At 40.3% G+C, this 25,937-nt stretch overlaps 2 protein-coding genes across 2 annotated transcripts in view; one reads left to right on the top strand and one right to left on the bottom strand.

Annotated features, from left to right (window-relative positions):
* The window catches only part of TBCA (tubulin folding cofactor A), a 182,078-nt gene that overhangs the window by 10,166 nt on the left and 145,975 nt on the right, over window positions 1-25,937 (top strand). The gene's annotated exons all lie outside the window — the stretch shown is intronic.
* LOC106728265 (non-histone chromosomal protein HMG-14-like) lies at window positions 20,071-20,555 on the bottom strand. The gene is given in 2 exon segments (XM_014550007.1): window positions 20,071-20,302; window positions 20,305-20,555. Coding segments are annotated over 2 exon segments (303 nt in total). The 5' UTR covers window positions 20,492-20,555; the 3' UTR covers window positions 20,071-20,186.

Genomic DNA, 25,937 nt, shown 5'->3' with positions numbered 1-25,937 from the left:
TGTGACACAGTATATCACAGGTATTTGCCACACTCTCATCCACTCTCCATGAGCCAGCCTAGGAGAACGTTTCAAAACACAAATCTGCTTTCAAAACACTCCCTTAATCCATATCCTTCTGTGGTCCCCATTGCTCATAGGAAAAAAAATCCTTACCATGGCCTTGCATTGTCTGGCCCTACCTATCTTGAGCATTTCTTATACCATTCTAATTCAATCTCTGCTCTTCAGCCAAACTGGCATTGCTTCATTTTCCCAAAAATCCACAAGGCCTTTGCACAAGTAGTTCACACTGCCTGGAACGCTCAGCCCACCCTCACCTTCAAGCCAGTTAGAGAACTCTATTCATACTCCCATGTCAGTTCAAGTATCACTTCCTTAGGAGAGGCTGTCCTAATCCCCCCAGACTGGATCAGGCTCCTGTAAAAGCTTATTTCATTTTGTATACTCCATTAGTTGTCCATACCATTAATATCTGTCTCCCACATAAGACTGAAGCCCAAAGAGGGCTGAGATCATGTTTTAGAATGACTAACTGGGATATAGAAGGTGTGTGCATTTATGTATGTGTGTGTATGTGTGTGTGCGCAGAAGTGCCTGTTTGAGATTAGATGCAAAACCATTTGAAGCATCTGTATTCTTTGGCCCCTAGAGATCTTTTCAAAGACCTCGTTCACCAAATGTTCTACTCAAGAATGTACATCTTTGAGTAGCCTATGCTATTTCTCTTCCACTCCATCCTGGTCTTCAAGGATGTGTCCTCTGAAGGAGGCACTAGGGAGGAGTAAGGGATGGGGTCTATGCAAACAAACCCAGTGTTAATCTCCCAAAGGAAAGATCCCCTATTTAGTCACTGGCTCCCCAAAGAAAGTCTGTAGCTCCTACTCTCTGATATGATATGCATTTTTTAAAAGTACATATTTAATTGTGAAAATGGTCCAGAATTCCCTAGTGCACTTGGAAACTAGAAATTTGGATGGATAAAATGGGAGTAGAAAGAAACTCAGCATTTTAAATTTTCAGAGTTTAATGGCAATAAAGACAGTGCAAAAGCTCCCATTTGAAGATGCTTAGGAAGAGGATTGACTATAAATTCAGGGAATTATCCAGGTTCTTTGTGAGGACCAGCGAGGCCACATTTGGAATACTATGCACAGTTCCAGAGACCTTATTACAAAAGGATATTACAGAAATGGAGAAGGTACCGCAGAGGGCAGAGGGAGCCACACGGGGATTTAAGGATCTTAGCTATTCAGAGTGGTATTCTTTGGCAAAGAGGAGATTAAGTGGGAACTCATTAAAGTATAGACAATTCTGAAGGGAATAGAGAGGATAATTGTTTCAAGGCTATTTGATTTAGTGTCAAATACAAGAACAAGGGGTTAGTAACTTAAGCTAAGAAAGCGAATTTAGACAGGCATTTTCTGAATTGAGTGTAAATGATATAAAACAAGGGACTGAGAATGGTGAAAATAAGAGACATAGATTTTTCAGAGGAGGAAACATGGAATTTTTCCAATTTGGTTCATTTGCATTAAATAATGAAGAGTGATTCTTTTCCCTTTTCCACTTCGAACAATTATATATTTTCAGCAGTGTTACATTAAAAAGGGCTAGAGTGGCTATTTATAATTTTAAAGAATCTAGAAGAGAAGTGCTAACTCCAGAGAAAGAACACGGTTAAGGGCCTCTTGGCTTTTCTCTGCCTCAAAATGTCACAGGTTTCTGACCCTAACCTGCCCCCCCATACCACATTACTGTCAGGGTTTTGCACCATGGGCCAGTTCTGGTGACATTTTTACATTTGCTCTGGCTATAACATACTCAAAACAATGATTTCCAGTGTAATAGATACTGTTTTACTTAGGTAAAAATTGGGGGTGGGGTGAGGAATAATTACATACTATATTTTTAAAATATTGACTGTAAATAGTGGTTTGTCTCACCCTTATCTTAAGAACTGCGACGCTGTTCAGATGACAGTTGTGAAGCACCGCGTGCTAGGCTCTGTGGAAGGTTTGGTGCCTGGACATAGGTGCCTGACAGGTATTTGCTGAATGAACACCATCCCTACCCTCAATAAGCTTGCATGACATCATGGCATTGGAACCAAAAGTGAGGGAACAAGCCGTATAGTGGGGGACAGAGGAGGAACCATTTGAGCCTTAGATAGCAGGGTAGTGATTCAGAGGCAGGCTTTGGGGCCTGCTTGAAACCCTAATCCATTGCTGGAATTGTCGTCTTAGGCAGGTTACTTCTCTGAGCCTCTGTTTCTTCATCTAAGAAATGAAGGGGATAGGACCCCCCAACTCCCAGGGTTTGAGTGAGGAAGAAAGTGAATTGCTGTAAGTAAGTGACAAATTACTGGAACATAGTGGGCGCTCAAATGTGGCAGCTGCAATTATGAGTCTGAGGAACAGAATTAAAGGCTACAGAGTAGGAAGCAGATCTATCTAGTGCAGTGGTTCTCAACCTTCCTGATGCCGCGACCCTTTAATACAGTTCCTCATGTTGTGGTGACCCCCAACCATAAAAATATTTTCGTTGCTACTTCATAACTGTAATTTTGCTACTGTTATGAATCGTAATGTAAATATCTGATATGCAGGACGTATTTTCATTGTTACAAATTGAACACAATTAAAGCATAGTGATTAATCACAAAAACAATATGTAATTACATATGTGTTTTCCGATGGTCTTAGGCGACCCCAGTGAAAGGGTCATTCGACCCCCAAAGGGGTCGCGACTCACAGATTGAGAACTGCTGATCTAGTGGGTTTAGCAGGCTCATGGGTGGAAGAAGGGTGCTATTTCAATTCTCTAAACTTCTGTTCATTTAGCTGTGAAATGGGGATAATAATAGTACCTATCTCAGAGTGTTGTTGGATGCAATGTAGCTGGCTTAGCACAGTGACTTGCGTTCAGAAGTGTTAGCTGTTACTGTTGTTCCTACCTGCTTCAATGAGAAGTGGCAAGGCCCGAGTTAAACTAGCTTTGTCCCTTTTCCCTCTTTGTTTTTACAAAGCGACTAGAAAAGAAACTAGTTTTTTGCCCCCACTTCCACGTACATGTTACTAAATAAACAATGCAGTCTTCCGGAAAAGGGCCTCAGGGTATCTCAGTTGTGGGGCACATTAAAGTTAAGCAGCACGGACTTGCAGGTTGCCCACTGTCAGTTCATGGAAGGCAAGCTGTTGGTTTTACTTCACAGGTGGTAATCCTACCACAGACAGATTCTGGCAGGAAAGCATAATCCTGAAAACTGTGGGGAAGCTAAGGTTTTAGTTTTTATTATGGAAAATCACCAATAAACACAAAAGTAGAGAGACTATACAATAAACCCCCATGTGTCCATGCTGCAGTGGGCAGCACCCGACCAATGTTGCTTACCCAGGCACCTTTCCCACATCTCCTCCTTGACTGTTTTTGTGTATTTTTTAAAAACAGAAATAAGATATTTTCTTTTGTAAATAATTCAATATATACCTCTAAAAAATAATGACTCTTTAAAAAATAATCACAATACAATCATCACACCTAAAAAAGTAACAATAATTCCTTAAAATCATCAATCATCTAATGATATTCAGATTTTTCCAATTGCAAATAACTTCTTTTCTGCACTTGATTTGTATTCAGAATCCAAGCAAATTACATACTCGGCATTTTGTTCATATGCCTTTGAAGCATTTTTAAATCTCTAGGTTCTCCCCCCTTTTATTGTTATTTATATAGAGGAAGTCAGATTATTTTTCCTATAAGATTTACCATATTCTGGATCTTGCTAAATGCATTTCCAAAGTTAAACATATTCGTCTGTTCTCTATGTCCCATACTAAAATCTAGAGCCTTAATCAGATATGGGTTCTATTTTTTTCGCAAGACTACTTCATTGAACATAATGTTGCATTACATCAGGAGGTACATAATGTCTGAGGTCTCCTCTTTTGTGATTTTACAATTGATCAGTAGGCTGAGGGATTGTTAGCCTGACTCATCATATAAAGTTTCACACTGGCCTTTCACCTAATGGTTTGAGCAACCATTAGGGATTGTTGTTTAGATCCATTATTTCATCAAGGGTTTGCAATATAGTGATATAATTCTATCGTTCTTTCTGCATTTATTAGCTACAATTCTTCTATAAAGAACTTTGCCTTAACAACTACTTGATTACCTTGAGGTATTGTTGGAACAGAAAAGTCAAGATGAATATTTGATTCTTTCCTCTTATTTAACCTCTAGAGGCCCGATCCACAAAATCTGTGCAAGAGGCTCAGCCCTCACAGCCTCTCACAGCCTCGCCCGGCCCTTGCAGCCCAGGCTTCGTCCGGAAGGACATCTGGAAAGTCGTTCAACTGTCCGGTCTAATTAGCATAGTATGCTTTTATTATTGTAGATTTCCAAACATCATCTGAAGTTATCAATTACTTTTTATCTTTACATACTATAGATTTTAACATATTTTATATACTTCAATACATTACACTTGTTATTCTTTCTTTATGCTCACCTGAGGATATGTTTTATTGATTTGAGAGAAAGAAAAAGAGAGAGAGAAAATGTGTGTGTGTGTGAGAGAGAGAGAGAGAGAGAGAGAGAGAGAGATGTGAGAGAGAGATATTGATCGATTGCTTCCTATAAGCTCCCTGACTCGGGCTCAAACCCAAAACCTAGGTATGTGCCCTGAGTGGAAATTGAACCCGCAACTTTTGATATATGGGATGATGTTCCAACCAACTGAGCCATCAAGCCAGGGCTGTTATTCTTTTTCATTCTCAGATTTTTTTTATCTTTGGTTAGTGCAGTGGTCGGCAAACTGGCCCCTTGAGTGTGGCTCTTCCTCAAAATACCACATGCAGGCACGCACGTACAGTGCGATTGAAACTTTGTGGCCCATGCCACGGGACCAAAGAGCCACATGTGGCTCGCGAGCCGCAGTTTGCCAACCACTGGGTTAGTGGGAGTACCTTTAAGTTGCTACTGGGCCTTTTGACGGGACCTTGATTGTCTTTGTTTGCTGTCTTGCTTTCTTTTTTTTAATTTTTTTTTTTTTTTGCTAAAAGTATTACAAAGGGTATTACATATGTGTCCTTTTTCCCCCCCCGCCCTTGACAATCCCCTGCCCTCCCTTACCCCCCAGTGTCTTATGTCCATTAGTTATGCTTATATGCATGCATACAAGTCCTTCGGTTGATCTCTTACTCCCCTCCCTCCTGCCCCCCAACCCTCTCTGGCCTTCCCACTGCAGTTTGACAATCAGTTTGAGGCAGCTCTGCCTCTGTATCTATTATTGTTCAAAAGTTTGTAATGGTCTTTATTATCCATGAATGAGTGAAATCATGTGGTATTTTTCCTTCATTGACTGGCTTGTTTCACTTAGCATAATGCTCTCCAGTTCCATCCATGCTGTTGCAAATGGTAAGAGTTCCTTCTTTTTTACAGCAGCATAATATTCCATCGTGTAGATGTACCACAGTTTTCTAATCCATTCATCTACTGATGGCCACTTAGGCTGTTGTCTTGCTTTCTGATATGACAAAGGGTTCCAGGCTCAGCTTATACTGTACAGTACTGGAATGGATCACTTCTCAAGGACGCTGATTCCTTTTAGTAGGAAATTGCATTTAAGACACAATCTGGCCACTAGGTTACTCATTGCTCCTGGGTTGACCAGTTTTTGACCATTGTTGCTGGCAGACTATGTTTTAAATATTTACCTCCAAAAGCAAAGGCCAAGAAATGGAAGACTCCATAACAAGTTATCCCGGTGACTAATTTCATTCACTCTACCAGTAAAAATAGTTTTTGACTATTGTCATAATATCTGAGAATATTGTGAGAGTCTGTGTGATTGGGCCAGTGGCCAGGGAATGCCCTGGTGCTTAGGACAGGGCAGGGTCCTCCTCCCATCCCCAGATATTGTGACAATATTCACAAACTTAATTCAAGTTCCCTAAACTGGCAGCAAGATTATAGCTTGTTAAGGAATTAGCAGTTAACCAACAAAAGTGAAGAATAAAGTGGATGAGGGGATGTAGGGTCAGAATTGAGGAGCAGACAGGTGAGGGTCCTAGGAAGTAGAGAACAGGAAAGAAGGGCCTAGACTTCTTGATCGGCTGTAGATATTGTTAATCAAAGCCAACTCTACATACATCTGTAATGTGAGCACATGTTTACTCATGACTGTATTAGGCCCCAAATATCTCTCTCTTCCAGATAGTGGTTCTCAACACTGATCTGTGGCAAAATTTTGACCAGTCTACCTTGCCATGAGAAAAAGAAAATTATATACCCAACCGTGCTCTGTGGGAAAGCACCCTTCAAACTTCAACCTGAAAATATGTACTTCCTATTTTGGGGAGTTGTTTTTTATTATTTTTGTTTTTTTGCTATTGTTAGATGTTATTTCTCATGTGACATTATGGTGATAATGGATGACAATTTTGATATTTTATTAAGTTGGCAAAGTCTATTTCACAATCTGTCTTGAAATATGAATGATCTGTGAAATACAGAATTGTGGGACCCATCAGGGCCATTATCTGAAAGCTGCTGTTACCTGGGGAAGAAAAGGAGTACGCTGGCCAGAGAAGTAAAGGTGAATTTCTCCTCAGGTTGGAGAGGACAGAGTCCAGGTAGGTAGGTGTGGAGGGTGAGGGTGAGAAGAATGGTGGGGGTGAGAAGGGGTAAGTCTAGGTTGAACAAGAGGCAGCAAAGAGTCCTAAACAAAAACAAGCAGGCCCAGAATGGGACCTACAAGGAGGCTGGCTGAGGAGAAAACTTGGGGGACAACTGACCCCCATTAGTTCAATTTAGCTGAAAAACATTTACTGGGAAGATAAGAACTGGGGAGACCTGAGCACTGGGGGTTCAAAATGAATGTGACACAGTTCCTCCCCTTGAGGAAGTCACATAGCTGCTGTGAGTCTGTGACTGGGCCAGTGGCCAGGGAATGCCCTGGTGCTGAGGACAGGGCAACGCCTGACTCCCATCCCCTCCATTTCTGTGGCCCACTCTCTACCCCGTGCTGCTCCCCCCTGCCCCAGCCCCACCGAGAGAGTTCCACCCCAGAGAGAACAGAGCTCTATTAATTTGGGCATAAGGTGGGTAAAAGGACAAAACAAAACTTTTAAAACAGCTTTGCTATCCTCCATCTTGTTTTAGAGGCTAAATTCTTAGATGAGGCGCATTGATGTTCTATAGCAGTGCCCATACCATTCTGAAACTCACAGATTGCTGGTGGGATCCACATACGAAAGGCAAACACAAGGGCTCCACAGAGGATACGCAGAGATATATACATTGATGCACCACTTAATGATGGGATACGTCCAGAGAAATGCGTCATTAGGTGATTCCGTCATTGTGCGAACATCATAGAGGGCACTTACATAAGCCTAGATGGCATAGCCTGCTTCACTCCTAGCTGTCTGACACAGCCTATTGCTCCTATGCTACAAGGCTGGACAGAGTGCTACTACACAAAACAACATGAGATTAAATCTAGCAAAAGAGAAAATGATGCACTCGAGACATGGTGAACACCAGGTGCGTGCGGCTGCTGCCTGTATAACAAGTCATTCTGTTTACAGCAAGCTTTTAAAAATAATATTATTGAAAGTTTATCTGTCCCCTTTTTCCTTCCATTGACTCCCCGCCCCCCATCCACCCCCTTTCCCAACCTTCCGCCACTGTATTGTCTGTGTCTATGGGTTATGCATATATGAACTCAAATTCTTTGGTTGAGCACTTCCCACCCACTCACCTACCCCCACCTTTCCTCTGAGATTCAATCGTCTGATCTATGCTTCTATGTCTCTGGATCTATTTTGTTCAAAAGTTGATTTTGTTCATTAGATTCCACATATGAGTGAGATCATGTGATCTCTTTCTCTGGCTTAGTTTGCTTTGTATAATACTCTCCTGGCCCCTCCATTACAGCAAGCTTTTTTATAAGTAGAAAAAGTACACTCTAAATAAAATAAAACTACAGTATAGTAATTACGCAAACCAGAAACAGTTGTTTATTATCATTATCAAGTAGTATGTACAGTACATCATTGTAAGTGCTATACTTTTACACAATAGGCAGTGCAGTAGGTTTGTTGACACCAGCATGGCCACCAGCATGCGTTGCACTACCGCGTTATCCCAGCTAAGACCTCCCAACGACGGTGGCGTCCCTGGGCCAGGAAGGCCAGGCTCCAGCTGGGAGAAGCCCTCTTCACCCTCCTCGAGCTTCTGACCGTGTCCAGTCTCTGGCTCTCAACAGAGAGCCCCAGCTTCAGGGCAGAGCCTGCTTGCCTCCCTCCCTCCCTCTTTTCCTTTTTCCCTCCCTCCCTCCGCCTCCCCTGCGCTCTGACCGCCCTGGTCTTCCCAGCACTCCTCGGGAGCGGAGTTTGCCTGCACCTGCGCTCTGCGGCCCTCCCTCGTGGGGGAGGGGAGGAGGACAGGCTCGCTGCCCGCAGAAGCCGCCAGCCCTCCTGGAGCGGACCCACCGGTGCCTCCCTAGAGCTCGACCTTCCCTTGCTTCCTGGCGTCTGCCCGCAGGTAGGCTCCCGGGCCCCTGTGCCCAGCGCCGGAGCGGGAGAACCAGGCCCCGGGCCGGGAGGGAGTGTGCCAACAGGCCAGCTGGCCTGGTAGGTGAGGCCCAGATGCCCTGAGGGATTCCGCTCTGGTTGATACCTGACTCACTAGTACAGTAGGTCCTCGGGTTACGTTGGAGATTCGTTCCTACGGTGCGAGGTGCGACAGAACGCGATTTTCTCCCCTAAGTCGGAACCCACCTACAGAAGCACCTACGTCACTCACGTGGAGCACATACACAGCAGTAATGAAGTGAAACAGTAAAAAAAATTTAAAAGAAAGATAACAATTCCTGACCTTTACTTGTGGTAAATAAATAATAAAAAACATAAAGCACATATGTACAAACTTTTATTTTCTTATAAATAAATGGAAGATGGCGACGTAACCACAAAACGACATACCTCGAGCCCGATGTAACCCGAGGACTGCCTGTAGTGAGGTACCCTCCATCACTGCCCTCCCGTTTCCTGTATCATTCCACATTCCCCTACCAGCATGTTCTCTGCGTCGTCAAAGAAACCTTTGCACATAAATTTTATATTATGGTCTGTTTCTGGGAAACCCAAACAAAGATGACTCTCTGGTGCTCGTTTTTCCAAAGCCACTGAGCTTCTTCCTGTTTGTACCTCCAGCGGGCACTTCTCAGTCCCTTTTTGCTTATCTCCGGCAGAATTGGCCACTGATGCACACCTTCTCTTTCGTGAAACACTGTGATACCCTATGCTCTGGCTTCCATCATATCTCTGGCCTTTCCTTTCCAATCTCCTTTATGGGCTTTTTTGTTTTAAAAAAAAATGCCAGCTTTAGTGAGATATAATCCACAGACAATACCCATTTGAAAGCAGACTATTCAGTAGTTTTTAGTTTATACGAAGAGTTGTTCAACTATCACCACAATCAATTATATAGCCTTCTCATCACCCCAAACAGAAACCTGGTACCTGTTAACAGTCACTCCTTATTTTCCCCTCCTCCAAGCCCAGTGCAAGTACCAATCAGACTCTGTCTCTGTAGATTGGCTTAATCTGGACATTTCCTATAAATGGAATCATACAAAAGAGAGTGGTTGTTTGTGATGAATTTCTTCACATAGCACAATATTTTCAATGTTTATTGATGTAGCATGTTAGTACTTCATTCCTTTTTATGGACAAATAATAATCTGTTGTATAGACATACCACATTTTATTTATCCATTCATCAATTGATGGACTTTGGGCTGTTTCCACTTTTTTACTATCTATATATATAAAAGCCTAAGCGACCAAATGACCAAACGACCGGTGAACCAGTTGCTATGACATGCACTGACCACCAGGGGACAGGTGCTCAATGCATAGGATTGGGCTCCCTCCTGCCTGGATCAGGCCTGTGGGGATCGGGCAGAAACTGGCTATCCAACATCCCCCAAGGGGTCCAAGATTGCAAGAGGGCGCAGACCAGGCTGAGGGACCCCATCAGTGCACGAATCCATGCACTGGGCCTCTAGTTGTATATAATGTTGCTGTGAGCATTCACATACAAGTTTTTGTTTGGACCTGTGTTTTCATTTCTCTAGGTTATGTATCTCAGAATTGAATTACTGGGTCATGTGGTAACTCTATGAGAAACTTTCAGATTGTTTTCCACAGAGGGTGCACCATTTTCCATTCCCACCAGCCATGTATGGGAGCTCCAATTTCTCCACATCCTTACTAACACTTGTTATTATCTGTCTTCTTCATTCTAGCCGTCCTTGTGGATATAAAGTGGTATCTCATTGTTATTTTTTATTTGCATTTCCCTAGTGGCTAAGGATAAACAGCTTTTACTGTGCTTATTGGCCAATTGTATCCCTCTTTCTCTCTCTCTCTCTCTCTCTCTCTCTCTCTCTCTCTCTCGAAATGTCATTTGCTTATGGGCTCATTTTGTAAATGTTGGTATACTCTAGGCTCAGTATTGACCCCCTTTTCTCTTCTCCCCATACACATACATACTCATGCCTACTCTTTTTTCATTCCCCATTTTTTTATTTAATCATATTTTCATTCAACGAACATTAATTAAGCTCCTAAAATGTGCCAGGCACAGTGCTCAGTGTTGAAGCCAAACAGCTATGAATGAACAATGAAGTCCTTGCTAATGAGAAGCTTGCATTCTTATAGGAGATGAAAATATTAAATAAAGAGGCAAATAAGTAAGATAATGTAAGACAGTGGGAGAGCTATGACATCAGTACGATAGAGTGATGAGAAGAGTACTGGTGGTTGGGCATGGGGAGTGGGCATTACTTTAGAATGGGTGATTGGGGAAGGCCTCTCTTATGAGATGATATTTGAGCTGAGACCTACAGATAAGAAAACAGCAAACCATACGAAGAGTAGGGACCGCCATCCCAGGCAGAGAAACACTTGGTGTGTTCAGGAAGAGTGAGAAGGTCAGTGTGGCTGGGGAGTGGTGAGTGAAGGGGGCAATGGCAGGAGGAGGGGTCAGAGAGGGAGGCAGGGCCTTCCTTCTGGAGGATGGTCAAGAAAAAGTTGACTAGACCTGGGATTCCTAGGATTATCCCTGATAGAATTTTGGAGGGAACAGTCAATAAGCCACAAACATACAGGGCGTCTTTCAGACTAGAAATGAAAACTTCTCTGGACCTCCTCCATAACCTAATTATAACTCTTCCCACATAGAAGCAAAATGATATGCTACCCGAGAACCGCTAATACATAAAAGGCTGGCATGAACCATTACTTTGTTTAAAATAGAAAAATAAAACCCAAACCATCACTGCAGGGTGACAATTTATGGTGTTGGAAATGTCTTCAGAAGCCTTTTTAGAGTTTTGTGTTGAATGTTTATGGAAGGTGTAAAATTCTTATAATGCTAGCGTTTTATGAACAGTGCAGTTGGCAACTCCTTTCCGCTTGATCCCTGCTTTCAGGAAATGTGGATTTTCCTTCATTTATTCATATTGTTTCCAGTCCATCAAAAATAGACAAGATGTAACAGGACAGTCCATTTGTACTATTCTTTTTGGAAATAATTGCCGGAAGCACTCTTCGGTTGTCAAAGCCGCACCGATGTGACTCCTGAGTGGTCCTCTGTTTTAAAAAGCACATGCTTCCCACTCATCTTTGTATTCCTCTCCCATTCCCACCACGGGAGGATAATCAGGCAGGGAGAAGCAGCCCGTTAAAATTCAGTGCTATACGAAGGGCAAGAAGAGGGGTGAAAATGATATATACAGACCCCCCCCCCAAATAAAAGGGAGGCATGGACTCCCCCTGTTTAAGATTGAGCTTTATGAGTTAGAAAAAGCTTGGGTTTACCAGATATGCAGAACCATATGTATGCATTAATTAAAGGAATGTGAAGGAGGAGGAGGGGATCTGAGAAAATAACAAAGCTGCAGTGTATGCGTGCAATGATTTTTCATTCTGTTTCGCTTCAGCTCTGCCCCTGCAACAGAGGATCTAATCAATCTGCCGGCTATTAAGTTTGTTAATTGATAATGCATACTAATTAGGCTGTGCGCAGTTACTTAAGAGACTTTGCTAAGGTGATTGTAGGCACAAGTCCAAATGGAGTTTAAAGTATTCTGTGTGAGGTTAAAACCCATCAACCAGAATAGATGGATTTTATATTATAACAGAAGGCACAACATACCCATAAGTATTTAATGTATTGCACAGTTATCCATTATTACATATTTTAACTCTACAAAATAATTAAAAATGTAAAAACAGCTACTAAAAACTATAACTAACACATTGGTGAGGATGTGAGGAAGTGTCAATGAGAGAGTGCTATTTTCTCATCAAGGTAATGTTTAATTTTCTCATTTATATTTGGGAACAGTTAGGGTTCGCAAGGGAGGAGGCTTTGTGAAAAGCAAGATGTATCGAACTGTGTGGACACCAGAGGAACTGAACAGCCTCAAATGTCAGGTTGTGATGCCCATGTTTCAAAGGTCAGCACGCCCGTGGCTACCCAGTTGACCCATAGAAACACATTATCTGAGAGCTCAAGTTGAAACATGTTTATCAACCATAAAATTAACTGCTGGTCCTATGATTTGTACCCTTCCTTTGCGTGCTATTATTTTGAGAATGGACTGACAAAGACCTCCAGGCATCCTGCACATGTCCCTTGAAAAAATGTTCTTAAGGAGTATGGCTTATTCTTTTCTATGTCTTGGAGAATGAATCAGTTCCAGTTTAGGCCCAAGAAATATGTCTCATTGGGTCCAAAGAGATTTCTCAAGATCAGAGTGATGTCTCACTCTGCTCTGGTGACTTTCTTAGAGGTTCAAATGGATCAACCACCAGCTACCAGCTCAGAAATCAAATCGTAGAGCTAATCTATTGGAGGTCAGAATTCCCCAGGAAACCTTGAAATCTCCTGTTCTGGAAGATTCAGAGACTAGCTTCATTAACTTCATTCATTCATTGGGCAGATAACTCTTGGGTCAATTATATGTTCCAGGCACTGTGCTTTGTACTAAGGATACCAGTGATGAACGAGGCAGGCAGAGTCCCCTTCCTTCACATAGCTTAGAGTCCAATGTGAAGTTTATGCTGCTAGAGGGAGCTTTCTAAAAATGAAAATTTACCCGGCTCGGTGTTGCTCAGTGGTTGAGAGTCAACCTATGAACCAGGAGGTCACCGTTTGATTCTCAGTCAGGGCACATGCCTAAGGTTTCAGGCTCAATCCCTAGCAGGGGGCGTTCTCTCTCATCATTGATATTTCTCTTTCTCTCCCTCTCCCTCCCTCTCTGAAATCAGTAAAAATATATTTTAAAAAATAAATTCAAATGAAAATTTATTCATATACCTCCCCTTCATAAAATCACTGGTCCCTCTAGAATGAAGTTCACATTCTTTCGTATGGCATATGAAGTTCTCCAGCCTTAGCTCTTGACATTTCTTCCTTTCAATAAAATATTTTTTTAGAAACTTCTGTGTTCTAGGCACTGTAGCAGATGCTGGGCATGCATCAGAGAAAGCCCAACCAGTTTGGGGCAGACTCAAGCCACATTCAGAGGACAATCTGTTCCTCAGTTTTGTGACATATATTCACCAAAAATGAAGTTTAATACTCATCAAGACTGTAGAACTATATGTCAAAGTCTATTAAGGCCAATAGGGAACAGGTATTTTCTGGATTTTTACTGGAATAACCAGTTATTTTTATTTATATGTATAAACTGAGAAGTTTAGGTCTAGATTAGGCTGATCCTTGGGGCTTCTGGGTAGAACATGGCAGTTGGTTGTTCCCAAAAATCTTATTGCTACTATCAAATTATTGCTATAATGTCTTTACTTTTTTTTGGGGGGGGGGCATATGGCAGAGTTCACAAAAAATTCTACTAGGCTAATGTACAGATTGACATTTAAAAAACAGAAGTGGGAGAAAAGCTTCCATGGAAGACAATTTAGCAACAGCAGAGGGAGGTGTCTGTTTTATTTCCACTCCTTAGGCAAACCGAGAGTTCCCACAAACAGAAATTTGAAGCTAGCAGGAGGCAGTGGTGTAGATAGTATGCATTTAATTAACAAATGAATTGTGTTCCTACAGTGTGACCATTGAACCTAGAGCTGATCTATACTGCTTTGTTTTAGCTATTTTGAGATGAGTGAGTTCAATGACTCTGTGTAGGGAAAACTAATCTCTGAATAGTCGATAGAAAGCATCTAAGAGAAAAAATAACTGGAGGCTCACGAGGCTTATGAGGCAAACATTCTTAACTTGGGCAAATAGCATAATAAAGGATTGGGATGAATAAAGACTTTGAGAGAATAAGATTGTGCAAGCTAGAACGACTTGTGCAAGCTAGAGTTTATCTGAATATATAGTGAGCACATATAAAAATAGGATACCCATGGCAATATTACATAAATGCAGTAATTAGTGTTTAACAACCACAAAGGTATTTCTTGTGAGCATGTGCCAGTGGTACAAGAATTCATTCTTATTGTACCAAAAGGTAAATTGGATTTAAAATTTTTTGAAATGATTAAAAACTACATATGCAATTATTTTCTGCCTTGTTCAGGAGAGGTGACAGGTCTTGTATTCTGACATACTGATACTATCATTTGGGTAATGCTTAAAATGAATAATTTTCTAAAAATTGACTGTTTTTTTTTCTTTTTTAAAATTTCAGTTAAACATGGTATATTAACTGTAATTCTTAAAGTAGGAATAATATGGACTCAGAGGATGGAGTCTCCAGCCCCAGAGAATTACTCTCCTCAGCAGTTCATCACTTACAAAGTCTGTCTTCCATATATGGTACCACACAACTAATCTATGTTTTCTGGCCCTTTACAACAATAATCACCTTTTCTTCAGTATCATATAATATGTAAAAATTGACTGGTTTTTAAAATAGATTCTAGGTGAAGGAAACAGAAATGAAAGCTCTCAGTTTTGTGACATTCACCAAAAATGAAATCTGATATTTATCAATACTGTAGAACTATATGGCAAAGTCTATTAAAGTCAATAGGGAATATTTTCTGGACTTTTACTGAAATGATCAGAAAGTTTCATATGCACTTATTTTTATTTGTATGTATGTACTGAAAAGATAATTATAATAGTATTCTTTTTATATACACATCTTAAGATTTATTAGTTAGGATGGGTTAATTGCTATAGCAAATAGTTCTAAAATCTTAGTGGTATCTGTAACACTAAATGAGTTTTGTTGTTGTTTATTTTTCCTATTTACATGTTTCGCCAGTAAGGCTGATAGCAAGACTTTGCTCCAAACAGTCTTTCAGGGACCCAGGCTCCTTGCAATTAGTGGCTTTGCCATTCTTTAAGGCCTTACGAGGATCCTCTGTGTTTAGCTGACATTAAGGAAAATAGAAGGGAGGATTGTTATGAGCCCAGCTTAACGGTGGTGTACATCACTTCTGCCCACAGTCTATTGGGCAGAACTTATCAGATGGCTGCACCTAACTCCAAGGGGGGTTGGGAAATACAGTTTGGCTGGGTGCCCAAGAGGAAAAGAGTACAGGTAGCCAGTCTCTACTACATAAGATTAACCCAACAGTATCTCTAAGAAAAAGGTTGGTGACCAAACAAAGGTAATAAGCCTGTTCCACACTCGGCTACATTGAGGCAGCAACCAAAACTACATTGTTTACTAAAAATTCTCCAGAGATGTTTTATGAAACAAAATCTGATCTGCATAACAAGAGCTGCACAAAACAATGCAGCAAGAATTCCAAGGGACATTTCGTGCTATTAGCCACAGTGTGTTGCGTCAACTTAGTTTCATTAATTTCTAAGCCCCAGGGAGGTTGGTGTGGGCAGTCATTCAATCTGTCTGCATCTCCTTTAAATGCCCTGGCACAGGTCCTGTCATGACCCACCACTCTAAGTTCTGTCACCAACCCCACTGATACCTCTTTTTTCTGAGCATCAACACCCCACAATTCCAGTTTGATAATGCAGTTAAACAGACCCCTGGTGACTGTGAGACTGAGGAATCTAAGTGGCCTATAAAGGGGTATAAAATCTCTCACAAGCTTCTAAGAACACTGGTCACAGATTACAGGTTTATCTATATACAGTTTTGCCCCAATTCATGAGAGGCAGATTTTATAAAGCAGTCAAATTAGAATGTAGTTATTTTCTTTACCATAAAATCCACCAGTTGAATTTCTTTAATTGGCAAATTTCTCCAGTGTAGTCAAAACATTAATGGACATTCAAACATTTAAGATGCTATTGAGAACTTGTATGGCTTCAATAATATCTCATGCATCATATAAGCATATTAATAGATAGATAGATATAAATTTAATCTGTTATATACTATTTTTTTCTTTATTTAGCTTTGAGAGAGCTTTACATTTCACTTGTCTTTGGGAGATAATTGATTTAATCATAAGAGTTATTGTGGTATTATTATATTTCTTGCCATATTTTCATAATTATTTTCAGGTAAAAAGTCTTCATACAATTGGTACATTAGAAATCAATATTTTTTTTTACTTGAAAACCAGATGTTTTAAGTAGAAGTGCTAAGCAAATTTTATGGATTTGACACCTTATTTACTCCCAAACTGAGCTATCTTAAATGAGCCAGAAAAATGAATAAAAACTTCGGGTTGTCTGTCAATTAACATGCAGATAAAAGAAAAATTATTGACTTTCAGCTTATTTCTACTGTCAATTAAATTATGTTAATTTTAATTTTTAAAAATGAAGATGAATGAATCTCTCTTTTATGAAGTATCAAACATTAACTCGAATTATTCCAAATAGAAAGGAACAGAAATTACTTAATAATTTGGTATATCTGATTGGAGACTTTGGCAAGGTATCTGAATTAGTAGGGATTGCATTTGGCTGCATGTAACAGAAGCCTGACAAACAACTGAAAGGTTGGGTTTTAAAATTTTTTTTTATTATGTAACAAATAGAGGCCTGGTGCACAAATTCGTGCACTGGTGGGATCCATCTGGACCACCCGGATGGGGGCCATCAGGGGTGGGCTGGCTGGGGCGAGGGGCCGCAGGCATTCTGATCGTTCCGCCGTTCGGTCAATTTGCATATTACCCTTTTATTATATAGGATGACTGGGGCTGGGTGGTTCAGGACTGCTATAGGACTCAGCTCTATCTTCCTGAGTCACCATTCTTAGCATCTGTTTTGTATCTACTGGGGTCAAAATATGATGGCTATGCTTCTAGGATTGTCTGCTTCCAGGAAGGAAGAAGAGAAAACATAGCTAAAAAAGTCCCTGGGGTGAGGGGTGAAGGCAGGGTGGGGCGTCAAAGCGGGGGTGGGCAGGGAAGGGGATATCTGTAATACTTTGAACAATAAAGATAATTAAAAAGCTTTTTCAGAAACCTCACTCGGCACTTTTGTTCATATCTCCTTATTGGCTACCTTCTGCTTATCTCTCCAGATCTACTCCTACCCTTGTGCATTCTGCTCTGACCCATGGGAGGCTGAGCTATATGGATGGTCTCAGTGGATCCTTTGCCCTCTGGCTTCCAGAGGGAGCTGGGACACTGTTTGCTTGGTGAAGCCAATGGAAGGCACTGGGAAGGGAGAGAAAAGTGAGGCTGAGCAATTTATTTCCTAAGCTCTTCCCCGACAGTTAATTAAAGATAGGCTACATTCCTCTCCCAAGGCCTCAGCCCCTGTCAGTTAACTGAGAATTGGTCAAGACTGGGATTGGACTGGGGCTGTGGAAAAGTGTTCATCCTCCAGACAGCATCTTCACACACCTAGCTCTTGAATCTGAGAGGAGCTGAGGCACCCTGTCGCTTTGTGAAACCAAGCATCAGACCTGCTTAGCATCAACCTAACCTTAGGCTTTCACTTTGGGTTGTAGTCTGCCAGTCATTCTGAGAGCCTCAGATGTCTGCAGTCCCAGCCAAGTGATACTTTACAATCAGACAGCTAAAGCTTACGTTTCTCCCACTCTTTTATTATATCTGGGCATTCCTCTGATCTTCCTTTACCCCTTATTCATTTATATTTAAACTAGAGGCCTGACGCACAACATTTGTGCACTCGGGGGGAGTGGTGTCCCCTCAGCCTGGCCTACACCCTTTAGCAGTCTGGGAGCCCTCGGGGGATGGCCGACTGACGGCTTAGGCCCACTCCCCACAGTAGGACATCCTTAGAGTCTCTTCCATCACCACTGCTGCACTCACTAGCTCTCCGCCTGGCTTGTGGCTGAGCAGCGCTTCCCCTGTGGGAGCACACTGACCACCAGGGGGCAGCTCCTGCATTGAGCATCTGCCCCCTGGTGGTCAGTGTGCATCATAGCGACTGGTTGTTCTGCCATTCATATTACCCTTTTGCATATTATCCTTTTATTATACAATAGGTCCTCGGATTATGTCGGAGATTCATTCCTACAGCGCAACGTCACACGATTTTCGCCCTAAGTCAGAACCCCCCTACATAAGCACCTACGTCACTCACATGGAGCACATACACAGCAGTAATGAAGTGAAACAGTAAAAAAAATTTAAAAGAAAGATAACAATTCCTGATCTTTACTTGTGGTAAATAAATAATAAAAAACATAAAGCACATATGTACATACATCGAAATGACGGAACTTTTTTTTTTATAAATAAATGGGAGATGGCGATGTAACCACGAAATGACATATGTCGAGTCCGACGTAACCCAAGGACTGTCTGTATAGGATGGGAGCTCAAGGGAGCAGAACTATTCTGTTCTATTGGTTTATGACACGCAGTCATTATTGTCCATTGTGTGTAGCTCTGTCCTCTTTTTATTTACTCTTATAATGTAATGTACACCTCTAAAATCACCATTCAACCCCCAAACTAAAACATTGACAATAGCGTACATCTACCTCTGTGCTCCTCCCCTATTTTGTCCTCTTGCCCCCATAAGACAATCACTATCCTAAAGTGTGTGTTTATCTTACATGTGTGCAATATGATAAACATTTTCTTATATATGTGAATATGTCTAAACAACTTACTTTAGTTGTTTTGTACTTCATAAAACAAGTATTATATGCTACTAGAGGCCCAATGCACAAAATTCGTGCAAGGGGCTCATCCCTCACAGCCCCTCGCAGCCCCTCTCAGCCTTGGCTGGCCCTTGCAGCCCCAGCTTCATCTGGAAGGTCGTCCGAATGATCATTCTGCTGTTCGGTCTAATTAGCATATTAGCTCTTTATTATATAGGATAGGTAACTTCTGGAACCTGATTTTTTTTTTCCACACAACATTGTGTTTCTAAGATCCTTTCATGTTGTTACAGGTATTTATAGCTCACTCATTATTATTTTTTCTTTCATAATTGAGATTTTATTGTTTGTTTTTTGGATCAGTACACAGACATTTGAATTTGTATGCAATTCTTAACATATGTACCAAAAATGTAAAGTCATGTAGTTGTGATTCTTTTCTAAACAGTTATTCCAGTGACTTTCCAGCTTAAAAATTAGAGGCTAACTTTCCTTAATAGAGTATCAAGTACCAATATCTTAAAATATTGATACACTGTTACATCAAAGTCCCACTAATTCACAATTTAATATCATATATACTACATAATCAAATTTTCAATCTTTCACAGCACACTGACAAAGTTACTAGGAAAACTGGACTGCCACACCAAAGATGTTACAGATGCACAAAATTCTGATAGGGAGAGCCAAGATCAAGGAGTGGTTTCCTTTAGGAAACAATTCTACCAAAAACATGTGAATAGAAATAATTTAAAATGTTCAAGACATAGCAAACTCATGACTAACTCCAAATTGCCATTTAGTATACTTTGTATTATAGGATATAAAAACTACCCCCATCTATGGAATGCTAAGCTGACACCCAAGACAATCAAAGTCTCCCATATTCAATATCCCACTATTTTCTGGTTGTACCAAAAAATAAACAACCAGCAAATGATTTCACCTTTAAAAAAAAAAAAAAGCATTTACACTTAAAAAATGGGACGAGGTGGAATTCCCTCCTTCTTAAAAATGTTTCTAGAGTTACTGAAAAACTTGCATTTACAAAATAGTTGATAAAAATATTCCTCTGGATTGTACAAGAAGGGCGACAGGGACCACTGATAAGACTTGGTATATGACATTAATCAGACTTGGCTTCTTTTTCTCCTGCTTCATCTGAGGTTGGACTCTCCTCGTCTTTAGTTTCTGCGTTTTCCGCAGGTAGGTCTTCTTTAGGTTCCTGGTCAGCCACTTCAGCTGCTTTCCCTTTGCTCCCCTTTTTCCTTTTGTTTGCACTTTTTTGTCTGCAGATTTATCCTTTCCTGCTGCCTTTTTGGGCTTCGTTTCCACTTTTGCAGGAGCAGGTTTGGCTGACAACCTGGCCGACCTCTTCTTGGGCTCCTCCTTGGCAGCCCCCTCCGCAGAGCTGACCTTCCTCTTGGGCATTGTGCTGGCCGGCCAGTGCTGGGTGCCTGAGGGCCACGGCGCGCCTAGTGGCTTGGCGAACCTGGGTTGCTTCTATAGCTCACTCATTATTACTGCCGTATAGCATTTCATTAGTTTTTTATTCTTGTGTTTTTGGACGTTTGAGTCTTTTCTAGTTTTTTGCTATTATAATAGCACTGCAATGAACTTTCTCACACATGTCTTCTGATGCATAGACAGGAGTTCTCTTGTCTCCATCCCTAGGAATAGAACTGAACAGCCATGGAGTATATAAACATTCCTCCTTTACAAAATAAAGCCACATTATTTACAAAGTGATTGTGCCTTTTTATATCCCCCATGTCTTCTGATGCATAGACAGGAGTTCTCTTGTCTCTGTCCCTAGGAATAGAACTGAACAGCATGGAGTATATAAATGTTCCTCCTTTACAAAATAATGCCACATTATTTACAAAGTGATTGTGCCTTTTTAAATCCCTCCTGGTAATACATAAGAAATCCCCTTGATCCATATCCTTTCAACACTTGATATTGTCAGACTTGTTGATTTTTGCAGATTAAGTGAATGAAAAATGAAATTTCTTTGACACCTTAATTTATGTTTCTGTAATTACTAGTGAGGTTAAGCATCTTCTTGGATGCACATTGGCTGTAGATATTTTCTAGTCTATGTAATGCCTATTCAGGTCGTTTGCTTATTTTTAATTAAAATTGAGTTGTTTATCCTCTTTTTTATCAGATTTTGGTAGGTTCGGCAGACAGAAAGTCAGTGAAGGCTTAGATTTGAACACAATTAATACCCTTCATTTAATGAGCATATGTAGAATTCTCCTGCGAACAGTTGGAGAATGGTCATTCTTCTCAAGCAGACATGAAACATTTCCAAAAGCAGATGATCTGCTAGGTCATATGTTTTAACATATTTTAAAGAACAGTTGCCACAACAAAGAAGATAATAATACAAAGTAAGTTAAACAGAATCTTGATGTTCTTGAAAAACTACAAATATTTCAAAATGATTCATTAAAAATATAAAATTACCTCGCCTTTACGACCAGGATCCAGATGCCTATTGTCCCCTCTAGCACATGAGCCCTACCCAGGAGCAGAGCAGGCTGCGAAGGGGCCTGACCCTCTTTTCTCATTCCTCCTTACTATCCCATAAAATCTCATGTACCACCTTCTGTGGACTGCCCTACTCAGGACGTGGACTCTCAAAGCCATCACCTCCTGCAAACTTAGAAAGAGGGAAGGCTGTAATGATGTTTCTATAATTTATCTTTTTAGACCAAGTAGAAATAAATTTTCAGAAACATCATCTCACAAAAATCTCTGTGTGAGAATGGCAGTGTAGTATCAATCCCTGCCCCATCTTTTGCCTTGCATGGCACAATAAGGGAGGTGAGACATTAACTATAAAAAAAAATCAGGCTGCTCTCCCTCCCATAAGTCCCAAAATGCACAGGGGTTTATATGGTATAGTTCGTTTGAAAGAGCTTTTCAAATATGAATACCAGTTGTCCCATTTTTAAGCTTGAAGAAATCAGCACAAATACTACCCCTTTATCATATGGCCACACAGTACACATTTCATCAAGACTTTCGATGGGAGTGGCCCTTTAATCATATCCCTCTTAAATGACAGAAAATCCATTTTTCCTGCTATGTAAACTTCATAGATTTTGCTCAACTTGCATTTCTCTTAAGGTAGGCACAATAGCACAGCAAAGAACCTAAAACAAAATGTAAAATAGAAGATCACAGCTGCACAAAGTGTGTTGGTGTCAACTACATGGGCAAGCTGTAAAGAAGAGGTAGTTTCCATGATGCTAGTGCAGCTTACACTCAGGGCCCTTCCCTTGCAGGGCCCCCTTTTTAGGCCCTGGTGGGGACCCTAGCAATTTTGAATTTATGATTTTGTATTCTTCTTCTTAAAGAGAGACTTCCAAAATTGTATAAGCTTACGGACCCACGATACCTGGATCTGCCTCTGAACTTGTACATTATAAAAATACATATAAAAAACTTGAATCCATTTCATAATAGTGGTGCTGGGCCAAGCTCTGGAAGAAACCGTGGGCCACCTTCAATCTGGGGTTGGAAGAGGCTAAGCTGACTTGGATTTTGAAATCAAAATAAGTGATTTCAATTTGGAAAATATCCTGTTGCCTTAGCTTCTTCCTCCTTTCTTTCATTCTCACTAGCCTTTGCTGAACATTCAGTACAAAATATATACAACACTGAAATAACACAATTACTTTTAATAGACAATTTTTTTCTTGCAGACTTTTTGCAAGGTGCTAAAATAACATTTCATGAAGGTTAAATTCTAGGTTTATCTGCAAAACAGGTTAATGTTGGGCACATTTAGGCATTTAGGATGTTCTTAGAATCAGAATATGCTGTAGTTCTTCTTTATATATCTGTCTCAATATCCACTCCAATTCAGTTATAAACTCTGAGCCAAAAAGCCTAAGAGGTACCTTAATCAGATCACATATCAGCTTAGAGTAGTGATTTTAGTGATATGGACATCTGGCCACTTGGAAGTGGATAAAGGCCACCAACTCACTTGACAAAAGCCACTGAACATCTGTCAGTATGGAAATAGCTCTCCTTCTAGCTGACCCTGAATCAGATTTTAATAGCCAACCTCACAAAGAAAGGCCATCTCTTCTCTTCCTATCAGCCAGATAACTTGGTGCCATCCAGAAATACCCTATCAATATCCTGCCAGTGATGCTCTGCTAAATATATTTTTTGGAAACAAGTGCAAATGGTGTTAATTGAGAGTCTCCTGTATTTCCCCCTTGCTATGTGCCATATGCAAGGGTGATATTAAAAATACTGAGAACACACCGAAGCAGGGTCTTAGAGAGATTCTGTGTAGAGACCTTGTGAAGAAGGTCCCAGGGAAGACAGGAAGGTGGGAGACACCCATGGAGTTCAGGGAAACCATTGTTTAACAAATAACATGGAGGTATTTCAATACTTTAACAAGCAGTCTGGCCATGTGAACCAGCATAACCAGCCTTGGACATAGACACAAAATTCCAAAGATGATTATCACTCCCCCAAACATACCACAAAGAGATGGGGGAAGATTTGAGCTATAGTCTGACTCAAGTAGGGAAGTGTGTAGGGGAAAGTTTTAGCATCTTTGAGGCAGTGTTATTAATTGGTGTGGAAGCAACCTTTATTAAACTCTTGCTGTGTAAATGTACCATCACATGCTGCACTGTGATTAGAGCCAGGCAAGAGCTGGCCTTGTTATAGTACCTACAGTTTAGAAAACCCTATAATCACACACACACACACACACACACACACACACACACACACACACACACACACACTTATTAAGGAACACGGGGCACCTCTTTATTTGGGATTCAGTGCACATTGCTGATACGAAACCCAAGCCTCTGAACATCAGTTTATCTGACTAAACCTGTCAGGCCCCAGGAAACACACACACACTCAGAAAGGAAGGGAGAGGAAGAGGGAGATAGAAACATCAATGATGAGAGAGAATCATTGATCGGCTGCCTCCTGCACACCCCCTACTGGGGACCAAGCCTACAACCCAGGCATGTGCCCTGAAAGGGAATCAAACCGTGACCTTCTGGTTCATAGGTATCTGATGCTCAACCACTGAGCCACACCAGCTGGACCCCATGAAACACTTTTCTGTGTGGCCTTCCCTGTGTCCTCGAAACAAAAGGCAACTGTGTCCAATGCTGAGAAAGTCTGTGGGTTGTGCCACTTGCAGCTTCAGAGACGGACACTGCTTTTGAGAGCAGGGAGTTTAAGTGGCTGAAGTGCTTAGGTAAGAGAAAAGACAAATTAATTAACTTGTCAAATCTTTCCTGTCAGCATGAATGCAATAGACTCTTATTCTATGAAGTATTGTTTCCCAGTAGTGCAAGTATCCATTTTTTTACTTCTCTTCCATGTTCCAGTTGAGTTCCAATTCCTGGTTCAAGTTAGTGCAGTATTTGCAATGGTCACACATGGTGGCTTAGGGACATTTTGCAGTATTAAATAATCTACAGATATTTCTACAGACATATTTATCTAGATATACATTTGGAAGTATGATGCTAGTTCTTTACATAGCAACCAGATGGACATTGAATACTCTAATTGCAATAGTTTTATCTTTATAAAATACTTAAGATTTCATTAAAATGTCAAAATACTAAATAAAAACTTTTGGCATTATTTGAATAAATGGATTTAAAATTTTTATATTTATCCATTATAATTTTCATTCTGCCTTTTAAGTTTAATGCATCATTTTGAATATTTTAAAAGAGAAATAAATTTTAGAAAGTATACAAAAATATTATATTTTATATTTAATTTATATGTTATGAAAGTAAATTAACATTTTCATTCTGAATATAATTACATTCTGTTTTTTTAGTTATTTAGTTCATTAGTGTCAATAGAATAGAAGTTCTGTAAAAATGTTCATTATAACAGCATCTTTAGTAACTTGGCCAAAATAAAAGCAGGAAAGACAAATTTTATGGACTAAATTTTAGTTTTGTATGAATTATGTATATTTTTATTTTATTACTCATCCAGATATCACCAGCCTAACAATGGAAAAACAGAAATAATGGACAATAAAAACTAATTTAGTTGTCCTTGATATTTAATGTTTTATATGACGTTAAGTCATACAAAAACCAAGGCTTTTTATATACTTTTTCATTTCATCATTATGACAGGGTATTTGTCAAGGTAGAAAAGATCATATTTTACTTAATAGCTTCATTTATAGCTTTTAAATATGTGAACTTATGGTGTGTGAGCCTCCATTTGCACTCTTCCCTCAGGCCTTGCAAATGATGACCAAGGCCCCAATCAGAAGGTTTCAGGAAACATATTAAGCTATTGAAAAAATTCCTGAAATGTGATGAAATTTTGAGTGTGTCAATAGAGAGCATTTGGCTTCTGCTTTCCTGTGTCTCCTTAGTGCTTGAACTAGGACAAACCTTTCAACTTTTCTGTCTCACTTTCTCCTCCTCCATATCCGATGCCACCTCAGCCATGAAGGAGGAGGATGGCGAACATCCAATGGTGAGAGAACTTCAAGCAGCAGTTGCAATGGGAGTCCATAAAGGGCAGTCAAAGATTTGCACTTTTTGTAAAAACAGATTATAACTTAGAGAATGAATTTTAACTATATCATAACCAAGCTGTGTCTAACAATTAATTTAATATTTTCTGTAATATCACATATGTTTTTTAAATCATCGTAAAGACACCTGGAATCATAATATTCTTTCAGTGGCAAATGCCATATTATGTTTTTAGGGCATTACGTCAATTTAGTATTTCACGTATTATTAATAATGCCTCATTACATAAAATTATTACTAAACTGGCAATTAAGTGGATGTGAAGGATCCATATGCTAAACTGCTCATAACAT

This window comes from Myotis brandtii, unplaced genomic scaffold (assembly GCF_000412655.1).
Source record: "Myotis brandtii unplaced genomic scaffold, ASM41265v1 scaffold115, whole genome shotgun sequence".
Classification (NCBI taxonomy): Eukaryota; Metazoa; Chordata; class Mammalia; order Chiroptera; family Vespertilionidae; genus Myotis; species Myotis brandtii.
The sequence above is the reverse complement of the archived record's forward strand: the minus strand, read 5'-3'. Positions and strand labels throughout refer to the sequence as shown.